At 40.1% G+C, this 22168-nt stretch overlaps 1 protein-coding gene and 1 long non-coding RNA gene across 2 annotated transcripts; one reads left to right on the top strand and one right to left on the bottom strand.

Moving 5' to 3' along the window:
- Positions 1 to 309: 309 nt before the first annotated feature.
- Positions 310 to 6705, bottom strand: LOC135475384 (uncharacterized). Its single transcript, XR_010445042.1, has 3 exons — positions 6556 to 6705; positions 2845 to 2943; positions 310 to 1835 (listed from the first exon to the last, which is right to left on the bottom strand). It is a non-coding gene; the product is annotated as an uncharacterized LOC135475384 (long non-coding RNA).
- Positions 6522 to 16365, top strand: LOC135475383 (CKLF-like MARVEL transmembrane domain-containing protein 4). Its single transcript, XM_064755255.1, has 5 exons — positions 6522 to 6686; positions 8299 to 8424; positions 12769 to 12951; positions 14380 to 14478; positions 14942 to 16365. The coding sequence occupies exons 2-5, from the start codon at positions 8311 to 8313 to the stop codon at positions 15083 to 15085; spliced, it is 540 nt and encodes a 179-aa protein (XP_064611325.1). The 5' UTR covers positions 6522 to 6686; positions 8299 to 8310; the 3' UTR covers positions 15086 to 16365.
- The last annotated feature ends 5803 nt before the right edge of the window (positions 16366 to 22168 follow it).

Below are 22168 nucleotides of genomic sequence, written 5' to 3'. Positions count from 1 at the left end.
GTTCTGTCTATTCCAGTTTTATGGTAAAGGTGACAGACCTGACATTTCAGCCACTAGCGGGGTAGGCTAGCGGGGAGAGGCTGTCACCACAAATTACAAGCCATGTTTTCCAGCTATAACCAAAACAGGGACAAGAACCGAGCCTGGGTCTCACTGCTATGGGGCGGAAGCTCTATCTGCAAAGAGACAACACACACTGAGTAGGAATACAAGACGTCCCCCTCACCCCCCCCCCCCCCCCGAGAAATTATTTCCTGAATAAAAGTAAAAATTCCACTACATACAGACTAAAAAGGCAGTAACTTTGTCGAGTGAGTGAGTGAGTGAGTGAGTGAGGACTTGGGGTTTAACGTCGTACTTAACAATTTTTCAGCCATATGACGACGAAGGAATCCTTATAGAGCATGTAATGTGCCTCCTGGTTACAGGGCGGATTTCCATCGCTCCTTTATCTAATGCTGCTTCAATAAGACGCCTTACCGAAGGCAAGTAAGCCGTCTGGCTGGATCAAGTACATGTATTCGAATAGTGTTTCCCATATAGCCGCTGCAGTGGAGATTGAAAGAACTCAATTAAAATGGGCTATACAAAGGCGGGGCTGCACGCTGTATTTTTTATTTTATTTTTATTTAGAGAATATATGTCTCTTTGAAATCTGTTTATTAATAAGCTGCCTCGTTGATATAGGGAAATGCATTGCCAGCCTAAAAGAGGTCTAAAGCGGTGTGCTCTTTCATTCTTTCAGTGCGTCATTGTTTCTGCGCAGACCTAGTCGTGCCCGTCACATAAAGTCGTACACGTACAAGAAATTCACAAGCACTGCAGCGTGGCAGCTGAGAATATGTGTTTTTACAGATTGCAATTGACTTATTTAGGTGATCATATCCATTGTAATCCTGGCTGTTGATTTAAAATACAGGTTAATTATCTCATGGTAAAAATCTAGTCAAAACATGTAGTTATCAGTGAGAGATGCTCGTCTGTGACCACCATATTGGCTGTTCGATGGCAAACGACCTGTGATTGGCCAATTATGTCGGGCTTCTAAACTCGGTTAAAAAAGCATTTTCTCTTCCCACAATTTTATTTTCACCATGTCACTTTTACGGCTCTTTAATGTGATGTAAGGCTGTTAGGCCAACAATAATAACGAGCCAGACACCGTGCCATTGACTTCAAGGCTCAGGCGTTTTCACCACACGTTGCACATGCCCACCATAGGATATAATTTGTATCCATGAAAAAATATCCATGGCAGTAAGTTTTTTGCAACACTTTTTACAAGATGCCGGGTGTCAAAAATGGTGGTTTATCTGCAATAAGTAGGAAAATGCATATTGTAAAGATTTTACCCTGATGGAATCATCTTACGATATTGAAACAACACTGATTACTTACCGCTGTGAGTCAGTGAGTCTCAACATTTGTTGTTTTAGTGTTAGAAAAACTCATGCTTTGACATTTTTCTGGAATCTAACTGGTCAAACTGAAAATATTTCCCAACTGATTGTCACCGTCATCTGATCAATGTCACGAAGGTTTTTGTTCTGTAATTTTTTGAACAAGATTCAACTTAAACAAAGATGTGCATGGCAGAGTTGCCACACATTAACACATTTAATCACAGTATCATCTGAACGGCCTTTCTCACTTCTAAGAAGCTCCAGAGGAAATGCGACTGACACAGAGCCATGGCATAATGTTTAGCAAACTTTTTGTAGCCTCTTTTCTGATGCGGGATACTGTAGAATGTCTATCAGTGGTCAGCACTCTTCACCAACTTCATTCAAGCATCTTCTTACGCCTTGCGGTTCAATCTGGTTGGAATTTTTAATCTGTAAAGAGACAAAGCAAATGATTATAGAACAAGTCATGGATTTATGAATAAACAAATTGTCAGTGACTGTCACTTCGGCCGTCTCCAGTAAGTGTGACAGAATTATGCCATAACTTTTTCAACAGCTCTTTTTTCTTTCGTTCCCAGACATCCTGAATAATTGGTAACTCATGCTGTTTCTTTATTCTGTTATAGACATTCTTCGAAATTAGTTGTAAATTATGTTGTTCTGCAAATGCATTTATCTCTGCACAGGTATTACAACTGGAAAGAATGGCAGAAGACACAAGTAAATTTCCAAGTGGCAGTGTGTGCATCATCGAACCGCTTTCGGAATATTTTTTTTTATTGTAATAAATGTTATTTCAGTTCAAAATTTTCTATCTTCCATGTTAGTAGAGAAAACAGATCTTGTAATTTGAGGAGATGCCTTATGCTATCACCTGCATCCCACTCCTTAAATACTAGATCTGGAAAATAAGTGGACAGGAAGTCCTGCTGTTGTACGGAGAAACAATTTTCTTTCTGAAAATCTGACGGTAATGCATTTTCTGCTGTAAATAGCATGCAGTGATTTGTCAGATAAGCAAGTACACATGATCTGCTTACAAAAGCAGGCGCAGCCTTTTAGCTATTTATATTAAATGCATTTTGTGCACCGTGATTTCTGCATAGTTATGCGTGGTAGCTGGCGAACGTATAAATTAGTTCTTTGTGGTCAGACCGACCAAGTTATTTGTTGTCAGAGCTACCAGATTATTTGCGGCCAGACCGACCAGGTTATTTGTGGTCATTTCGACCAGGTTATTTGTGGTCAGTCTGACCAAGTAATTTGTGGTCAGTCCGACAAAGTTATTAGTTGTCAGTTTGATCAAAATATTTTGACTGAACTCTCCACAAAATATAAATTCGACCAAAAATACCTTGGTCGAGAAAGCGACCAGGATTTTGGGAGTCGGTCACGTCTGTACCAATTGTTTTTTTGGTCGTTTTGACCACATCCTTACCACATTGTGTCCTGGTGGGACGAATTGCATACGCCTTATCAACAGCTGTCACGCAAGGCATTCCATCTACCCACGCACTGCCTCCGCTGTTACTAAACACTGAAATTAAACATACTCAAAATTAACCTTCATGTCCACGATTATTGTTAAAACACGAGGCCTGATAACTTCTAACGTGTGTGTGTGTGTGTGTGTGTGTGTGTGTGTGTGTGTGTTTTCTGATTTTTGTGTTTGACAATGTTGTATAATTATGCCTTACGCCATATTTTGATATTGATACCAAGAGATACCAAGAGACTTTAAAAAGCCGTTCATTAAAACTGTTATAACTTCTGTATGAGGTGCGCTCATCGCAGAAACAGACACATTTAGGGACAATAAAAATAATGAATGTGTCTGACGAAAAACGTCAAGGTGTGATGAGACGATGAATTTGATTTTCTTTTAAGACCGCCTGAACACTGAAGAGTGAAGTCACTGTACAGCGGTGTAACTTGCTTACACATTTTTGGGAGTATCAATATTTCTGGCATTTCCAAAGTTTATTTCTCTACAGTCCCTTCACTTTCAGTCATAGCTCTGGTGATTGTTGCTATAGCAGCCTCGCGATTCTTTCTCTCAACCAAAACTCTTGTCTAAACGACATGACGACATGACGCTCAATGGCTCTGATATTTCCTATGATGATTCTGCTGTGAACTAGGTACCCACTGGCAGATATGTACTTGATTCCACCTTTACATATTTTGGGATAAACTGGGTAAATAAATATGAAATACCAATTTCACATATTTCTAAATCCTAATAAAGCAACAACTAACGACCTATACAAGTAAAATCATACTACGAAAGAATGAAACGTGTATCTTTTATCCGCTTTAAACATGAGGCAAGATCTACACGTCAATGCATGTACATTGCAAGAACCAAGCCTTGTTGGTGTTGTTTGATCTACACGATCTGGTCATATGTACTAAAATAAATTAGGCTTTGACAGTTAGTTAATGTAAAGATCTAACCAGATCGCTGTTGGCGACTTACGTCCGGGCTGTGCTGTCAATGATAGTTTACTTAACATAAATCCATAACTTATTCTCTCTAATATATCAGTTTGTTTGGATGTCTATATTTACATTAGTTATACCACAGATTCCAGCTCGTGTCCCTTTTCTGTGACCCAGAAGCCTCTCACCAATGCGGTCGCTGTGAGTTCAAGTCCAGCTCATGCTGGCTTCCTCTCCGGCCGTAAGTGGGAAGGTCTGCCAGCAACCTGCAGATGGTCGTGGGTTTCCCCCGGACTGTGCCCGGTTTCCACCCACCATAATGCTGGCCGCCGTCGTAAAAGTGAAATATTCTTGAGAACGGCGTAAAACACCAATCAAATAAATAAATAAATAAATAAATAAATCATACACTCAGTTATACTGTGGATTTTCCCTCTTATGAATATTGCCTCTATGCATTTTTAAGCATTGTGGAGTATATGCATCCGTCTGGACTTGACGCCGTTGTACATGAAAGTACTTTAGTAATTGTATAGACACTGCTATCATTTCTTGTTAAACTTAAGTACTTTAGTATTTGTATAAGCCTTGTTATCTGTTCTTGTTAAACCTAATAAATTGTTGAAAAATAAAATCTGTTGGTTTTGGTTACTCTTTTGTGCGGCTAAACTGTCGTGTATTTCGAACAAGCCATCTCTTTATAATACAGACAGTTTGGGTCGTAACAATAATGACTCAGCAACTTGCGGATGGTCGTGGCTTTCCCCTAGGCTCTGTTCGGTTTTCTCTCACAATAATGCTGATCGCCGCCCTATAAGTGAAATATCCTTGAGTATGGCGTAAAACACCAAATAAAGAAATAAATAAAAAATAAATCGATGAGGCAAGGTAGCACATCAAGACGGCCTCTGAGCAAAGCTATGATATATGTATGCGTGTATGTAGGCCTACATGCGTACATTGTTCACATGAAGTCCGTGCTCAGTATTTTTCATCTGTCCGTTCATTCAGTTTCACTGTTAATGAACTGCGTGTACTTTGATTTCGGCACTGATTCCCTTCTTCATGTAGTGTTTAACCTGTATATTTCTACATCCTCCTCGGCCTATGTTATATCCACTCATGTCAATGTTATATCCTTCCATCTGCACCTACAATGTATGTTAATGAGACAAACCCAGAATTATTATGTTTACAAGCAGGGAAAGGTTCTATATTCTCGTTATTTGCACGTTTTTGTTTTTTTTTACATTTAAAAAATTTATTACATTATTAACATCGTCCAGTAATTGTCACCGTACATCATACTTTCTGCGTGGTCGCGATGTGAATTAAGATAATACAGATACATATGAATACATCATACAATCGAGTCTGGCATCAGTTCGATAATTTCCAGGGCCCGGTTGTTCAAAACTGTTTTAAGTCTTCATACCAGATTAATGTTTAAGGCCATAATTTTGTACTTAGCCTCAAAATATTGTGTAACGATATATTAAATATGAACTACCAATGCTGCTTTTATACTTTGACTTTGGAGAACTGCATTTGCTGCTGAGTTTGGCTAAAAATTTAAGTATAAAATATGACGTAATACATATATTAGCGAATGCACTTTCTAACAGCTGGACCCAGGAGATTGCCTCATTACCACATTCACACACCGCCTTGTGATAAATCATACCGTGCTCACGTTTACCAGCGCACTTCGCTATCTTTTAGCTGTACGGTATTTTGTTAACTTTGAATGTATAGTGTAGGAGGCCTGAATGCACAACAATGAGCCTCACGGTAACACAGAAAATGTTCAGATAAACACCACAGCCTGGCCGTGCGTAAATATCAGCACTGTCATGTACAGGGAAGTATATTAGGTGTTAACTATATCAGGTCGTATGCAAACAATGACACAACCTCCCCGCAGCCACTCATCCACCTCCAAAAATAAAAGCACCGCGGTTCAAGTGAAGGTTGTGTTAGGAGTTCGAGTCGTAGGCCTATTTAAGACATTTTCATTAACTTGCGGTGTTCACCGCATAAGTAAGGTTCACTACTAACTCTACTTACTGGGAGCGCATTGTTTGGTTCCGCCCCCTCCCCCCCAACAACCCCCTCACCAACCCCAACCCCCCCCCCCCCCCTCCTCATGGCTAACCGCCACCTTTGGCCAGTCATATACGAACGTTTCCACGTGTGACGTAGACTTAGCGGGCCATGTTTCTGGAGGAATGAATCACTGATTACGGGTTGACACCACGTCAGCAATATCTCAGCCACATTGTCGCATGAACCTATTTAAATCAGGAAGCTGTGAATGGTTTTTGGTGTGATAATAACATTCAAAATGAAACAAAACAAACAGACATGTCTAAGATGAGACAAAAAAAAACCAAGCTCGAAAACCACAAGAAGACGTGTCTTAAACATGTCTGTTTGCGTGAAATTTGCTCCGTCCGCCGCGCGGCGCTGGGCGACATGTCCTCATATCATTGCTGTACGTTTTCGGTTTATTCGCAGAAATTAGCGATATCACTTTTCGGCCATCATATTTTATACGGAAGTATACTGATTGCTTGAAAGTTGATATATTTGGGTGTTGGAGATGGGGGTGTCTCTATTGTATTTATAAATACACAGACCTTGCACCTACAAGTATGTCAGAGTTATAGAATTTGCTGCTTCTGCTTGAACTGTTCTGTTTTCTCACCTTAAAAGAATAACCTAGCTGGTATACACAGATCCATCCTATACTGGCGAAGGTCCAAAGTTCCATTATAATCTGCTGATCACGGTGACGGAGTCTCTGATCAGTCACTATAGCTGTGACTATAAATACAGGTAAGCTGAAGTCTCTCTATATATGTCCTAACTCCAGACAAGGCGGGTGCAAACGGCCCAATGCCCAGGCCTGGAAATATTACGAATGTACCTCTTGCTTTATATACCAGGAACTCGTCGCATTGATCACGTGGTTAGCGATCCCCACTGCCATGCTGCCACACCTCCGTATCTCAAAGTCTGTGTGCTGAAGGCTATAGACTGAGCCTGTCTCTATTAGAATGTATGTCAATAGGCCTAGCTGGGGCCTATATGATAGCAGTCTATATGCGATTCACAGCCATGTTATAACATAGCCTGTATAGTGTAACGGATAATACAGTCCTCATGTCCACTGTATACCCGATGTTAAGATGCTACCAAAGGCATGTTCCTCACAATGCATGCAATTATAAAATGCTTAAATGAATCGTTATGGCTTAATGCCACTTCGGTGATAGTGTAGCCATATCTTAGTGTCATAAGTGTCATAAGTGTAGATAGGTTCCGGTCACTGTCCACTCTTATCCTACATGCACTTCTTATTTACTCATAAACTATTTCGCAGTCAAGGAGGTACAAATATTACCGATTTTATACTTCCTACTATAGTGATGGATAGAGGTTCTCTCTGATTTTAGGCTTATCTAGAAAGACAGCAAGACTGACTGTTAATAGGCCTATATGCCTGGTTTGCCGTTGTGCGAGTAAGGATGTATATTGTTAGAATTATGACCGGTATATGGGCAATATGGGCCTATCTAGAGAAACAGCAAACTTGATTGTTCATATACGTCTGTTTTTGTGTAATGACTATAACACGTTTGTCATGGTGTTTGTTGTGTAACCCGATGCCGCTGAACCTTGTTTCGTACATCGTCAAATCCCTCGAATGATCCACATTATCGCGATCTAACTCTGCACGAAACAAAATTACCGTTACGGATGTGTTAAACCCTTAAATATGTTCCTTGCTTGTAATGACGCGGGATTGGCTATATACTGTTATAGCTGGTATATGGTCAGTATGGGTCTACCTAGAGACACAGCAGGTTTCAGTGTTAATACATGTCTGCTATAGTGCTGGTAGACACAAGTTTCAAACATATTTATGTTCGTACATGTAAATGAAACGGTAATGAGAGCCACTCTTCACATCCTCAGTTATAGCTAATAATTGATGAAATAGGCAGATGATTATTTACTCCATCCGTAGTTGAATCATAAACAGGAAACTTTTCCCTGACCTCACTGTCAAGGTCATGAAAGCAGTGCCATGGTAGCTTACCTTTCCAAACGAATAATACACATACTTCTCAATTCCAGAAAAAAAATTCATTTAGCTCTGCATTAGAAAAGACTTACATTTATACACACGCATTTCTACATTTGGACATCCTGATTTCCAACATTAGGTGAATGGTGTACCGGTATTTAAAAACAATCGATTCCAATAACAGCAGCGCTCTTGTATTGTCACTGATTCATTCAATGTAACCAATTCTCCCATCTGTCTTCCTTTAAACGGTGAAAAAACTGTTACTGTTGTATTCTAGTGTGCTTCTCACAAGTACATGAGGTTCTTACAGAATAATTTATGATTTTTACGGTTTGTTTCTATTTTGTATTGTAGAAAAATTAAAAAATGGAGGAGAGCGGGAGCCCTGCGACTGACGACCACAACAAACATCTTGGCCCAGTGACGATTCACGTCGACTATGCCAAGAGCATTGTGGGAATACTTAAAGTTGTCGCTATAGTGAGTACCTCTCCCTTGTGTATGTTAGCAGAGCTTATCATATTATCATCCTCGGTCACGTGGTTTGTTGCTCTCTCCTGTCACGAGGTGACCCTAGTGATGCAAACTCGAAACTGTCTCTATAAGGGGAGAAACTTTCAAAGTTTTTTTCAGTAATATCTTCATATGATGCTGGCTGTCAAACCAAAATATTATATGACAAGGAGCAAAAGTCAAAATTTTCTGCCTGTATGTAATCACGAGCCTACCCAGGCTGATATTCTAGGAACTATGCATCAAGTATATGATGTTCGGTGGAGAAGGGAGTTTAAATTTCGTGTCTGTCTGGAGACTAAAATCTGACCAACTCTCCTCTACTCCACTGAGGTTATGTACATAACCTTACCCCCATTTGTACCTGTAGTCATGAATCATCCCAAAAACTGACAATTGTTTCATTATTGTTGCACACAGGTCCCAAATTCCATGAAACATAATGAGCAGATCAACTTTCAGACCTATTTTAAAACATACCTTTAACATACGTAATGGTTTTAGTCATTCTGCATGTAACACTTTTGGCAATACATAATTGTGCATTGCCATAGTAAGCCTCAAATGTACGTGTTTCAGAATAATGGAATAAGGATAACTTACAGAGTGAAAGTTGAAAATTCAAGCCTAATAAGCGCCATGGTTAAACCGTGCATGAAAATCAAGAGGGTAGCGGGGTGCAAACATGGGGGGGGGGGGGTGAAATTTGTGAGGATCAGCCGTGATAAATGTTCACAAAGTAGTCCAAGACCATTTGAAGACACTTGCAACTTGAGCACCATAAAGGTGATCCGGTAAAGTTGGGTCTCTTCCCCGTACGTTACACAGCGCCTTGATTTTCCTTACTATTTATGTAGTAGATTTGTTAACTCCAGCCTCAGAAATACATATCCCCTAACTTTCGCAAAGTACAATGCCATACCACCACATGCAGCTTTCGCTACAAAATATCAAACAGCCAACCATGACCACCACTTGTTTGGGCTGTGGTCGCTGGAAATGAAGTTATAGCACTTTGTTACCTTGGTAACTTCCAGGGGGTGGGTACTTAGACTGGGCAAACAGTTTTCAGTTCGATCCAAAAACACACAAAATTGTAATATATTTTAACTAGATGCAAAATAGACAAAATGTTTTCAATACTTCCACACAATGTGTTTTCAGTACATATAGACAAATTGTTTTCAGTACTTTCCAGACAAAATGTTGTCAGTACTTTTCAGACAAAATGTTTTATGCACATATAGACAAAATGTTTTCAGTACTTTCCAGACAAAGTATTTAACAAGGCACAGAAATAACAGCCACAGAAATTAATATTGTGCATGAGCAAGTTACAATGTCTGTGTGGCAGTTCCACTAAAAGTCATTTGAAGTAGATAAACGATGGAGAAAATGGAGGAACTGATGTTTGTGAGCTTCATAAGTTCATGAAAATGACCCAAGTCATTTGTGCCTTCGAAATACCGCGCGGCAGGTGATAAGTAAATTCATGTCGGTAGAAATTGTCTAATATTTTTTAAAGTCCACAGATACAGATACTTTTTACGACGAAAGAGATCGATCTCAAAAGTCCTGTATTCAAGGGCAAATCTTTGACCAAATTGAATGAATTGCGTCTTTGAATGAATGTACACTGCAGGATGACTAGCACCACTGTAAATATAGTAGCAAACAAACCAAGTAGTTGGTCATTTGTGACGAATTGCGGACAGCTTGCCATGCCAAAGGCTTGTGCGGTTTTATCAGCCATTGTTCTGAGATTTTCAACACGCTTTTGGAGGCAGGGACTTCCAAGTGCAGGCAGAGGTTTTTGGTTGTACCCATTCATAAAAATATAACATATAAAGAGACTCTTCACGAAGGCTCCTTACATGAAAACTACATGGCCATGTAAAACGTTAGGATTGCCATCTCAAAGGAGACACCTGCCTACAAGGTCGGCTCTACTTCAGAAGAAGGGAGGAAGAACATGAGCAGTTGTAAACAATGGTTAGCGTAAAAGGATCTCAAAACATGATTTCAGCGCGTGACTTGTTTACAGCAAATTGTCTACTTAGCCAATCAAAATACACCGTGTACACGATTTAAAATGACCTTAAACTCAGGCTAGATTTTCTCCTGTTCTTGGACCGAGTCATTCATCTCCAGTGGCCTGTGTATAGTTTGGGAATACGACGATCTCATGACATACCTCTTATGGCATAGATCGTTAAGTGAGGCCTACTTTCTGATCTAATCGGCAATGGCGAGCTCAGTTAGCTGTTATGGGTATAGATAAATTGTCACATAATTTAAGTGGTTGTAGTGCTAATTTTTTTCCACAAATGACCGACATACGTCTAAGGCATACATGCAATGAAAAAATTGATGTGGTTAAGCCAAATGGAAGGCTCTCTTTGGCTCAAGCAGAGGAGACCGTAGTTTGCTTCGTCAGGCCGCTGGCCAGTGAGGTAGCGTGTTTGAAACCAGCTCTCAGGTCTGCGGCTTTAAGTCAGGTTTATCGGGAATCTGGTAAAGGAGGTAAAATTACGCTGGGAACTCCGCTTTCATCTATTCATAAACCTGAACGTCGGCATGTAAGAAAAAACTTCTAAAGTAAGGCGTCAATTAAATAAAAAAATAAATACTTGAATGGATGTAGGCTACATGTTCATAAACTGAGATACTGTACATATATTAAGATGTCCGTCTTTTAAGACGATGTTGCTTTTCCCGTTTACATCATAATTACATTGTACTTGGTTGTTAGCACCGTTTTAACAGAGTACTTAATTGTTACCACCGTTTTGACAGTGTACTTGGCAGTTAGCACCGAGTTTACAGTGTGCTTGGTTGTTGACACCGTTTTGACAGTGTACTTGGTTTCTAGCACCGTCTTGACAGTGTATTTGGTTGTTAGCAACGTTTTGACAGTGTATTTGGTTGTTAGCAACGTTTTGACAGTGTACTTGGTTGTTAGCGCCGTTTTGACAGTTTACTTGATTGCTATGCCCGTTTTAACAGTGCACTTGATTGCTAGGCCCGTTTTGACGGTGTACTTGATTGCTATGCCCGTTTTAACAGTGTACTTGTTTGGTATGCCCGTTTTGACAGTGTACTTGATTGCTATGCCCGTTTTGACAGTGTACTTGAGTGATAGCACCTTTCTGACAGTGTACTTGATTGATAGCACCTGACAGTGTTTCTGATATATTAATTTACTAGAGCTGCACTACATTCACAAGAACTGTTCAGTAACCGAGATAACTTGGGGCTTGTTGAATTATTTATGTGATTTATGTGTACTCAAGAATATTTCACTTATATGACGATATGATATGATTTGTACATGTACATGGTTTATTGCCTATTTAATATAGGGGAGACCGGAGTAAGATGAACCAAATTTTACAAAATGTAATCAGAAATACACAATATTCCATTTTATCAAATACAAAAACTATGCTGATTTAAGTTGCAATTATCAATGCATGCGTAGGACATTATATGTTAAAGTTAACAAAGTTTAATGATGCAAAATTAAAAATGTTGGCTGTGTGGATCAACGTACCCCACAAGTTTTACAAAGAATGGATAACGCGCATGCAGTTAAACGTGCCCAGTTTATATTGTAGTTTTATAAGCCACACGGGAATTTGAGCAGAGTAGATCTTTGGGCAGATCTCTCAAGTGTGGTAGTCTCAGGGAGATTTTGAACAAAGTTATCATGACTGAAACAGGTTTCCTGTTGACAAAGAAAATCATGTTCATTCGTTCAGATGCTTCTGACAGAATACACATTGAAAAGCACATTTTTCTTTGCTTTGTCTTTCGCTTTTACTAACTACGCTCATCCTACCCCACCTAGCCGCACAACTGTTTTTTTTTCTTGGGAGCTACAAAACTAGTAATGTAATCTGATATTACATCACCAATCAAATGTTTAAAGTATTAGGCCTTAGATGTGAAAATATTTCCAAACTAACTCTCATTTGTCTTTTTACCAGGAGAGCACATTCCTAGTTCAGCAGTGTTCACTTTTTGTCACGAAAATTTATTTTGTTGTTTATTTTCCGTGATATACTTTTGAAAATATATTTGTTGCTTTTGTTTTACCTTGTACATCATCGTACTTTTTAAAGGGGGTGGCTCATCTTACGCCTTGGCTCAATTTATCCCCGTCTCGCCTACTAGTTCCTTTTGAAAATCCATTTTATTATATTCTAAACATTTGGTCTCGCTGCAACTGATCAGCAATTGACTTGTGACGTCTTGTGTTCGAATCCAGCTGTCCACTCCCGGTGTCGCTTTTATGTTTTTTTTTTCTAGGCTCTGTCCTTACTGGCCTTTTTATGTGTAACCGCCGGAGACTGGAGGCTCTGCCAATCTTTCGGCCCACCCAGGTTTTTCCAGTTTGTCACCATGAGCGCATTCTGGGCAACCATCTTTCTCTACTTTATCTATCTGGTGGGGCTCGATAAAGTCATTCGATTCATTAACTGGCAATTGACGGTGAGTGTTTACAACTACAACATTTCACATTTCTATAACTTTATTATTTGTTATAAGTTGATAACTGATAATAAATTTATAAGGGAGAACCGAAAGTGTCTTACACAAGTTCAGTGTTATAAATTGCTTTGGATTCGAAAATTTTGCACATTTTTGGACAATATAGGGAAGAGCTTCATTAACCGTAAGCCACTTTCGCTAGTGGAGAGGTTTATTGTACTGACATGTAGAATTCAGACAAACCGGAACATGGTCTTCAGTGTCAATCGTTTCGACGAAAGTCCACTCATTCCGTTATATTGTTTAAATGGTTTAAATTTTAAAAAAAGACAACACAAAAATGTCAAATGAAAGAGCGTGAAAAGTTATTTGCAAGTGTAGTTTTTAATATTATTTAGACTTTGTTTCTTTCGAAATAAAAGTGTACTTAAAACATCTTTGTATGGTGGGTTTTGGGACCACCACTTGGTATTTATCATCTTTGCATAATAATGTTCTAAATAAGGATGTGATGCATGTCTAATAAATTTGTTTGAATGTAAATTTGTTGTTTATATCCAAACACATGCATTTACGCTGAATTATGATGATAAACTGAGGTTAAACACATGGGTAAAATTATTTTCATATGGATTTTTCTGACTAAAGAAAAGTCAAAAACATATAGAAGTTCATATTTCATCTGAACTTTCATCTATGTAATTGTTATGTTTACAATGGGACAGACATGCTGTTAACTGCATAATGTGTGACAGCCTGAGAGTCGATCGAGTGGGGCTTCAAAATGTTGTACATGATTGCAAAATGCAGGGAAAAACGTCTTCAATGTATGGCTGTCCACCAGCCACATGGCATTCCGTTCTGCTTGATCGAACAATATGGGAGATTTGAGATTGAACTCTTTTATCGTTAAAGGTAAAAATAGTCCTTCCGTATCATCAGACTTAGTTTTCCATTTACTTTCGATTTAACATCTGTCCTCACAGCACTGTCCCTAAATCTACGAGCCTCGAACGATCATGACCTAATAACCCTTGTCTTCTAGGACAACTCCATTTGTGTTCCTGATAAGGGTTGAACCATGAAATTTTTCACAAAATTGATAAATGATCAGGGTCAAACTCACCCAGTCAGAGGTGAGTCAATGAAAGAGATCGGACTCAAAACCCCTCTATTCGTGGAAAGCTTGTGGCATTGTAAAATTTGTTTGACCACTTGAAGAAGGCTGAGTTCTTCGTCATGATGTTGTTCTGGTTTTGTGTCATATACATGTAAAGGGAACCGGCGTTTGGCAAGAATCTGAGGAACTTTTCCACAACCAAGACGCTAGGCTTCTACAGTTTTTGGTTTCTCACGTTTCTGGTGGATGTCTCTTTCTCTCTTTCTTGTCTGACTGTGGTAACAAGTGTACACCTGCATGTGTTTCAGGAACTCATATGGTGTGCTGTTGATGGCGTGTTATTCCTCCTATCCTCGGCCATACTGGCAGCTAACACCTGCTACAGCGGCTCCATGGCAGCCGGTGCGGTGTGTATTCACCTTTTTATTCAAAACTAGCTTTTCGGTTGTGTTATGTAATGTGGGAAAATCAAGGTTTCAATAAAACTGACGTCAAAGGCCAACTCAGATTACCACATAACTAAAACAGCACCATAAGCTTTTCAGCTCCTACTTGGATCTACATGTGCGCGTGGTGTATACAATAATAACAGTGGTAACAAACATAGTCTTGCTATTCAGTTACTGTAAACCCATAGGTCCTAAAACAATTTTATCTTGTTAATTTATTGGAATGGTGTTTACGCTGTACTCAAAAATATTTCACTTATACGACAGCGACCAGCATTATACATGTACAAGGTTGATTCAACCTATGAATGAACTGCTGACTTTGCTGGAGGCGAAGGAGGGGAGAGGAGGCGAGGGGACGTTAGAGAGTCGTTTAATTTTTTTCTTCTAAATGCTATTCCGTTGATCATTTTCTTTTTAGGCGTTTGGATTTTTCGTGATGGTTGCCTTTGGATTAAATGGGTTTTTAGTTTTCCGAGAATTCAAAGAAAGAGTGGTGTTGTCCGATTCAAGCAACGCTGCATCGCCCGCGGCACCAGAATACAGTCCGGAGGGAAAATACTAAACCAGTGAATAAGCTCGTTATATTTGCTGCCAATCGCGTTATCTTTCGCATAAGACAATTTGAAGTTTACTGACACACCCACAAATTCACGCCATTCCTCCTCTTAGACTATCATACAGCATAGTAAACTACCACAAAGAAGCCACATCATAATTACTACGGCTGTTTCACTGTAAATATTTTCTCAGATTAAAGCAAAATAATACATAAAGCCAGGTATGCAGTAATGTTTTGCAGCCGTTATTCCGCTATCTGCATGAATAGTCAAGTAGTGTTTATATACTCATGTGTGTATGTCTTACCTATGTCTTTAGTCTCGGCCTTGTTTCACAACGTAAAAACACACCAAACTGACTGTAACACATGGTACATCAGACTGACCGTAACACATGGTATACCATATTGACCGTAACACATGGTATATCATACTGACTGTGACACATGACATATCATACTGACCTTAACACAGGGTATACCATACTGACCGTAACACATGACACATCATACTGACCGTAACACATGGTATACCATACTGACGGTTACACATGATACACATCATACTGACCGTAACACATGGTATACCATACTGACCGTAACACATGACATACCACACTGACCGTAAGACATGACACATCATACTGACCGTGACAAATGGTATACCATACTGACCGTAAGACATGATATACCATACTGACTGTAACACATGACATGTCATACTGACCGTAACACATGGTATACCATACTGACGGTTACACATGATACACATCATACTGACCGTAAGACATGACACATCATACTGACCGTAACACATGGTAAACCATACTGACGGTTACACATAATACATGACACATCATGAGACATGACACATCATACTGACCGTAACCCATGACATACCATACCGACCGTAACACATGATACATCATACTGACCGTAACACATGATATACTATACTGACCGTAACACACTCCCTCCATTTCTTCGGAGAATCGAATGGGTGACATGACAAGATTAATCTAATCTATCTAATTAGTAAGCTTAAGACTTTGATTCAACCAATATATAATATAGCATTTCATGTCTGTGTTAGTTTATCTGTATAACTATATGTTTAATAACTGAAAGATTACTAGCTCAGAAAAGGCGTTCAGTATTGAGAACTTAATACCACTGAACCATAATGGGATAACGTACAACCCGATTCAAACATCTATAAAAGCATGAATATAGGCTTATATCCGCCTGTGTAATTCATACATAGTAATACATACATATTTTAACGGACATAGTAAAATTAAAAAGAATTTCAACATCTTAACCGTGACAGTCTGGGTTCTTAAATAGTTTATCTGTTGTTGTTGTTATTTATTTATTTATTTGTTTATTTATTTATTTTCCTATTTGGTGAGTGTGTATACACTTCAGACGAAAGATATCGAACATATCGAAAGTAAGACGTCAACATAAGCCTGGTCGGCTACATAAAGCTCTCGTACATAATTAAGGTCGCCATTCACAAAGGATTACAGACCGGAAGAAGATCCCTTTTTCGACAAAGAAACTAAATTTTTGAACAATAACGGTACGCAGACGAAAGGTCGATATCTGAAAGAAACTGGGTAAGTATCAAGTGGAATCTGAAACACTTTTTTACCTATTCACTTTACCAGACGAGAGAAAGAGTATTACATGACAAAGATCACACAGACATTGGTTATGGCCCAGGTGAGAAGTTCATGGCTGAGCAATTTTACTGGGGTATCTTTTCCTGAGTTGTAGCAAACTGGGTACTAGTTGAACAATAGGGGAGTTTCGAGATCGAACTTCTTCCTTCTGTAAAGATAGGTAAACAATTTTCACTGTACATAAGCTACTGTTGAGTAAGTGTTAGCCACCGGTACAAAAGCAATCATCTAATGAAAGAAAAGCTGAACGGTTGAACTGAATTAGTGTTGGAGTTGTGGTTTGGATTTACACACAGCTTGAGTCAAGTGACTGGAGATCATACATATAGAAACCAGATCTGGGCAAAACACAACGCAGAGCGGCAACACGGTAACTAAACACACCTCCGACATCCACCTGTTACGGTTTCCAAAGTAACACGAAACAGTGAGAAGAGAATTCACAAATTCCCTGTCCAAGATGGTATAGAACCCGCGTACCGTGTGTCCCAATGATTGAAAAAGCCTGGCGTCTCAACCCAAGCAATCATACCGGTAGAATCCACAAAGTACCTGTCCAAGACCGGGGTCGAACTCACAGCCTTGTGACTGAAAGACAAGCGTCGGAACCCCTCGGCCACACTCCGGTACCGGTTTCGGGTTTCACGTCGGATTCAATATTAAACCTGTCATCTCCCAATAATGTATCCTATATAGCAGAAAGGGACGCTCTCTGACTCAGCTGGCATTTCCCAATACTCTATCCTATATAGTAGAAATGGACGCTCTCTGACTCGGCTGGCATTTCCCAATACTGTATTCTATATAGCAGAAAGGGACGCTCTCTGACTCAGCTGGCATTTCTCAATACTGTATCCTATATAGTAGAAAGGGACGCTCTCTGACTCAGCTGGCATTTCCCAATACTGAATTTTATATAACACAAAGGGACGCTCCCTGACTCAGCTGGCATTTCTCAACACTGTTTCCTATATAACACAAAGGGACGCCCTTTGACTCAGCTGGCATTTTCCAATACTGTATCCTATAAAACAGAAAGGGACGCTCTCTGACTCAGCTGGCATTTCTCAATACTGTATCCTATATAACACAAAGGGACGCTCTTTGACTCAGCTGGCATTTCCCAATACTGTATCCTATATAACACAAAGGGACGCTCTATGACTCAGCTGGCATTTCTCAATACTGTATCCAATATAACACAAAGCGAGGCTCTCTGACTCAGCTGGCATTTCCCAATACTGTATCCTATATAACAGAAAGGAACGCTCTATGACTCAACTGGCATTTCCCAATAATGTATCCTATATAGTAGAAAGGGACGCTCTCTGACTCAACTGGCATTTCCCAATACTGTATTCTATATAACACAAAGGGATGCTCTGTGACTCGGCTGGCATTTCCCAATACTGTATTCTATATAACACAAAGGGAGTCTTTCCGACTCAGCTGGCATTTCCCAATACTGTATCCTATATAGCATAATGGAACGCTCTCTGACTCGGCTGGCATTTCCCAATACTGTATCCTATATAGTAGAAAGGGACGCTCTTTGACTCGGCTGGCATTTCCTAATACTGTATCCTATAAAACAGAAAGGAACGCTCTATGACTCAGCTGGTATTTCTCAATACTGTATCCTATATAGTAGAAAGGGACGATCTCTGACTCAGCTGGCATTTCTCAATACTGTATCCTATATAACACAAAGGAACGCTCTCCGACTCAGCTGGCATTTCCAAATACTGTATCCTATAAAGTAGAAAGGGACGCTGTCTGACTCAGCTGGCATTTCCCAATACGGTATCCTATATAGCAGAAAGGGACGCTCTCTGACTCAGCTGGCATTTCCCAATACTCTATCCTATATAGTAGAAATGGACGCTCTCTGACTCGGCTGGCATTTCCCAATACTGTATTCTATATAACACAAAGGGACGCTCTCTGACTCAGCTGGCATTTCCCAATACTGTATCCTATATAGTAGAAAGGGACGCTCTCTGACTCAGCTGGCATTTCCCAATACTGTATCCTATATAGCAGAAAGGGACGCTCTCTGGCTCAGCTGACATTTCCCAATACTGTATCCTATATAGTACAAATGGACGCTCTCTGACTCGGCTGGCATTTCCCAATACGGTATCCTATATAGCACAAAGGGACGCTCTCTGGCTCAGCTGGCATTTCCCAATACTGTATCCTATGTAGTAGAAATGGACGCTCTCTGACTCGGCTGGCATTTCCCAATACTGTATTTTATACAACACAAAGGGACGATCTCTGACTCAGCTGGCATTTCTCAATACTGTATCCTATATAACACAAAGGGACGATCTCTGGCTCAGCTGGCATTTCCAAATACTGTATCCTATATAGCAGAAAGGGGTGCTCTCTGACTCAGCTGGCATTTCCCAATACTGTATCCTATATAGCACAAACGGACGCTCTCTGGCTCAGCTGGCATTTCCCAATACTCTATCCTATATAGTAGAAATGGACGCTCTCTGACTCGGCTAGCATTTCTCAATACTGTATCCTATATAACACAAAGGGACGCTCTTTGACTCAGCTGGCATGTCCCAATACTGTATCCTATATAGTAGAAAGGGACGCTCTCTGACTCAGCTGGCATTTCCCAATACTGTATCCTATAGAGTAGAAATGGACGCTCTCTGACTCAGCTGGCATTTTCCAATACTGTATCCTATAAAACAGAAAGGGACGCTCTCTGACTCAGCTGGCATTTCCCAATACTTTATCCTATATAGTAGAAATGGACGCTCTCTGACTCGGCTGGCATTTCCCAATACTGTATTCTATATAGCAGAAAGGGACGCTCTCTGACTCAGCTGGCATTTCTCAATACTGTATCCTATATAGTAGAAAGGGACGCTCTCTGACTCGGCTGGCATTTCCCAATACTGTATTCTATATAACACAAAGGGACGCTCTCTGACTCAGCTGGCATTTCTCAATACTGTATCCTATATAACACAAAGGGACGCTCTCTGACTCAGCTGGCATTTCCCAATACTGTATCCTATATAGCATAAAGGAACGCTCTCTGACTCGGCTGGCATTTCCCAATACTGTATCCTATATAGTAGAAAGGGACGCTCTTTGACTCGGCTGGCATTTCCTAATACTGTATCCTATAAAACAGAAAGGAACGCTCTATGACTCAGCTGGTATTTCTCAATACTGTATCCTATATAGTAGAAAGGGACGATCTTTGACTCAGCTGGCATTTCTCAATACTGTATCCTATATAACACAAAGGGATGCTCTGTGACTCGGCTGGCATTTCCCAATACTGTATTCTATATAACACAAAGGGAGTCTTTCCGACTCAGCTGGCATTTCCCAATACTGTATCCTATATAGCATAAAGGAACGCTCTCTGACTCGGCTGGCATTTCCCAATACTGTATCCTATATAGTAGAAAGGGACGCTCTCTGACTCGGCTGGCATTTCCTAATACTGTATCCTATAAAACAGAAAGGAACGCTCTATGACTCAGCTGGTATTTCTCAATACTGTATCCTATATAGTAGAAAGGGACGATCTCTGACTCAGCTGGCATTTCTCAATACTGTATCCTATATAACACAAAGGAACGCTCTCCGACTCAGCTGGCATTTCCAAATACTGTATCCTATAAAGTAGAAAGGGACGCTCTCTGACTCAGCTGGCATTTCCCAATACGGTATCCTATATAGCAGAAAGGGACGCTCTCTGGCTCAGCTTGCATTTCCCAATACTCTATCCTATATAGTAGAAATGGACGCTCTCTGACTCGGCTGGCATTTCCCAATACTGTATTCTATATAACACAAAGGGACGCTCTCTGACTCAGCTGGCATTTCCCAATACTGTATCCTATATAGTAGAAAGGGACGCTCTCTGACTCAGCTGGCATTTCCCAATACTGTATCCTATATAGCAGAAAGGGACGCTCTCTGGCTCAGCTGGCATTTCCCAATACTGTATCCTATATAGTAGAAATGGACGCTCTCTGACTCGGCTGGCATTTCCCAATACGGTATCCTATATAGCACAAAGGGACGCTCTCTGGCTCAGCTGGCATTTCCCAATACTGTATCCTATGTAGTAGAAATGGACGCTCTCTGACTCGGCTGGCATTTCCCAATACTGTATTTTATATAACACAAAGGGACGATCTCTGACTCAGCTGGCATTTCTCAATACTGTATCCTATATAACACAAAGGCACGCTCTCTGACTCAGCTGGCATTTCCCACTACTGTATCCTATATAGCAGAAAGGGACGCTCTCTGACTCAGCTGGCATTTCCCAATACTGTATCCTATATAGTAGAAAGGGACGCTCTCTGACTCAGTTGGCATTTCCCAATACTGTATCCTGTATAGCAGAAAGGGACGCTCTCTGACTCAGCTGGCATTTCCCAATACTGTATCCTATATAGTAGAAAGGGATGCTCTCTGACTCAGCTGGCATTTCCCAATGCGGTATCCTATATAGCACAAAGGGACGCTGTCTGGCTCAGCTGGCATTTCCAAATACTGTATCCTATATAGTAGAAATGGACGCTCTCTGACTCGGCTGGCATTTCCCAATACTGTATCCTATATAGCAGAAAGGGACGCTCTCTGACTCAGCTTGTACTTTAACCATAATTTCTCCTTAATAAGAGAAATGAATGGCAGCTGTTTCACTTGTCATTTCACGATAATGAATCTTTTACAACAGAAAACGAGCTCGTTGAGTCAGTTATCGTTTCAGGACAGTGTCTCCTTTATATATCACTCGCAGGCTCAGTTGTTAACAACGCCAAATCTTTGACGACGACAGGGCTTTCAGTGATCAAAGGCGTCTGCTTGATTCTTGGTCCCTCTGGGTGTGGTACGGCTTTGCATTAGGAAGTTTGTCCTAGCAATGAGTGGTGGTTTCTTACGGATTCTGACTGACTTCCTTCACTCATTAACATCATTTAGAGTGTTACATGATAACTAACAAACGAAATTTTAAAAATTAGAATTTGCTGGAACTAAGAGGAGGATTTGAGCAGCGCATATTTGGATAATGATACGGTGAAGCTAGCCAGTCAAAATGAGTGCATATTGTATGTTAACAATGCATAAGAACGGTGTATTTTTCACTTTGTAATTCACTTGGTAATTCTCTGTGACTAATGGAATCATAGAGACTGACCTTTGCATTTTCATGTCAAAAACCCTTCAAAAAATATTTTTTTCATGCTACATTTTTACTCATACAGTAAAGGCACCGCTCTTTAAGATAGTCCACAACAGTCCACATGTTCATTTTCCCAAAGCTTGGGAGTGGTGGTTATGATATGTCTGGAATCAGGTCAAGACTGGCCCATAAGTAAGATGTTAACAGCTTGTCTTTAGCGCA

This window comes from Liolophura sinensis, chromosome 9 (assembly GCF_032854445.1).
Source record: "Liolophura sinensis isolate JHLJ2023 chromosome 9, CUHK_Ljap_v2, whole genome shotgun sequence".
Classification (NCBI taxonomy): domain Eukaryota; kingdom Metazoa; phylum Mollusca; class Polyplacophora; order Chitonida; family Chitonidae; genus Liolophura; species Liolophura sinensis.
Note: the sequence above shows the minus strand (reverse complement) of the source record. Positions and strands in the feature narration are given on the sequence as shown.

What these genes read in the sequence shown, in the direction of transcription:
- LOC135475383 (XM_064755255.1), top strand. Translation starts at nt 8,311, where the DNA reads ATGGAGGAGAGCGGGAGCCCTGCGACTGACGACCACAACAAACATCTT. An exon ending in TCATTAACTGGCAATTGACG is followed by an intron (nt 12,952 to 14,379) that starts GTGAGTGTTTAC and finishes CATGTGTTTCAG; the next exon opens with GAACTCATATGGTGTGCTGT. An exon ending in GCTCCATGGCAGCCGGTGCG is followed by an intron (nt 14,479 to 14,941) that starts GTGTGTATTCAC and finishes TTTTCTTTTTAG; the next exon opens with GCGTTTGGATTTTTCGTGAT.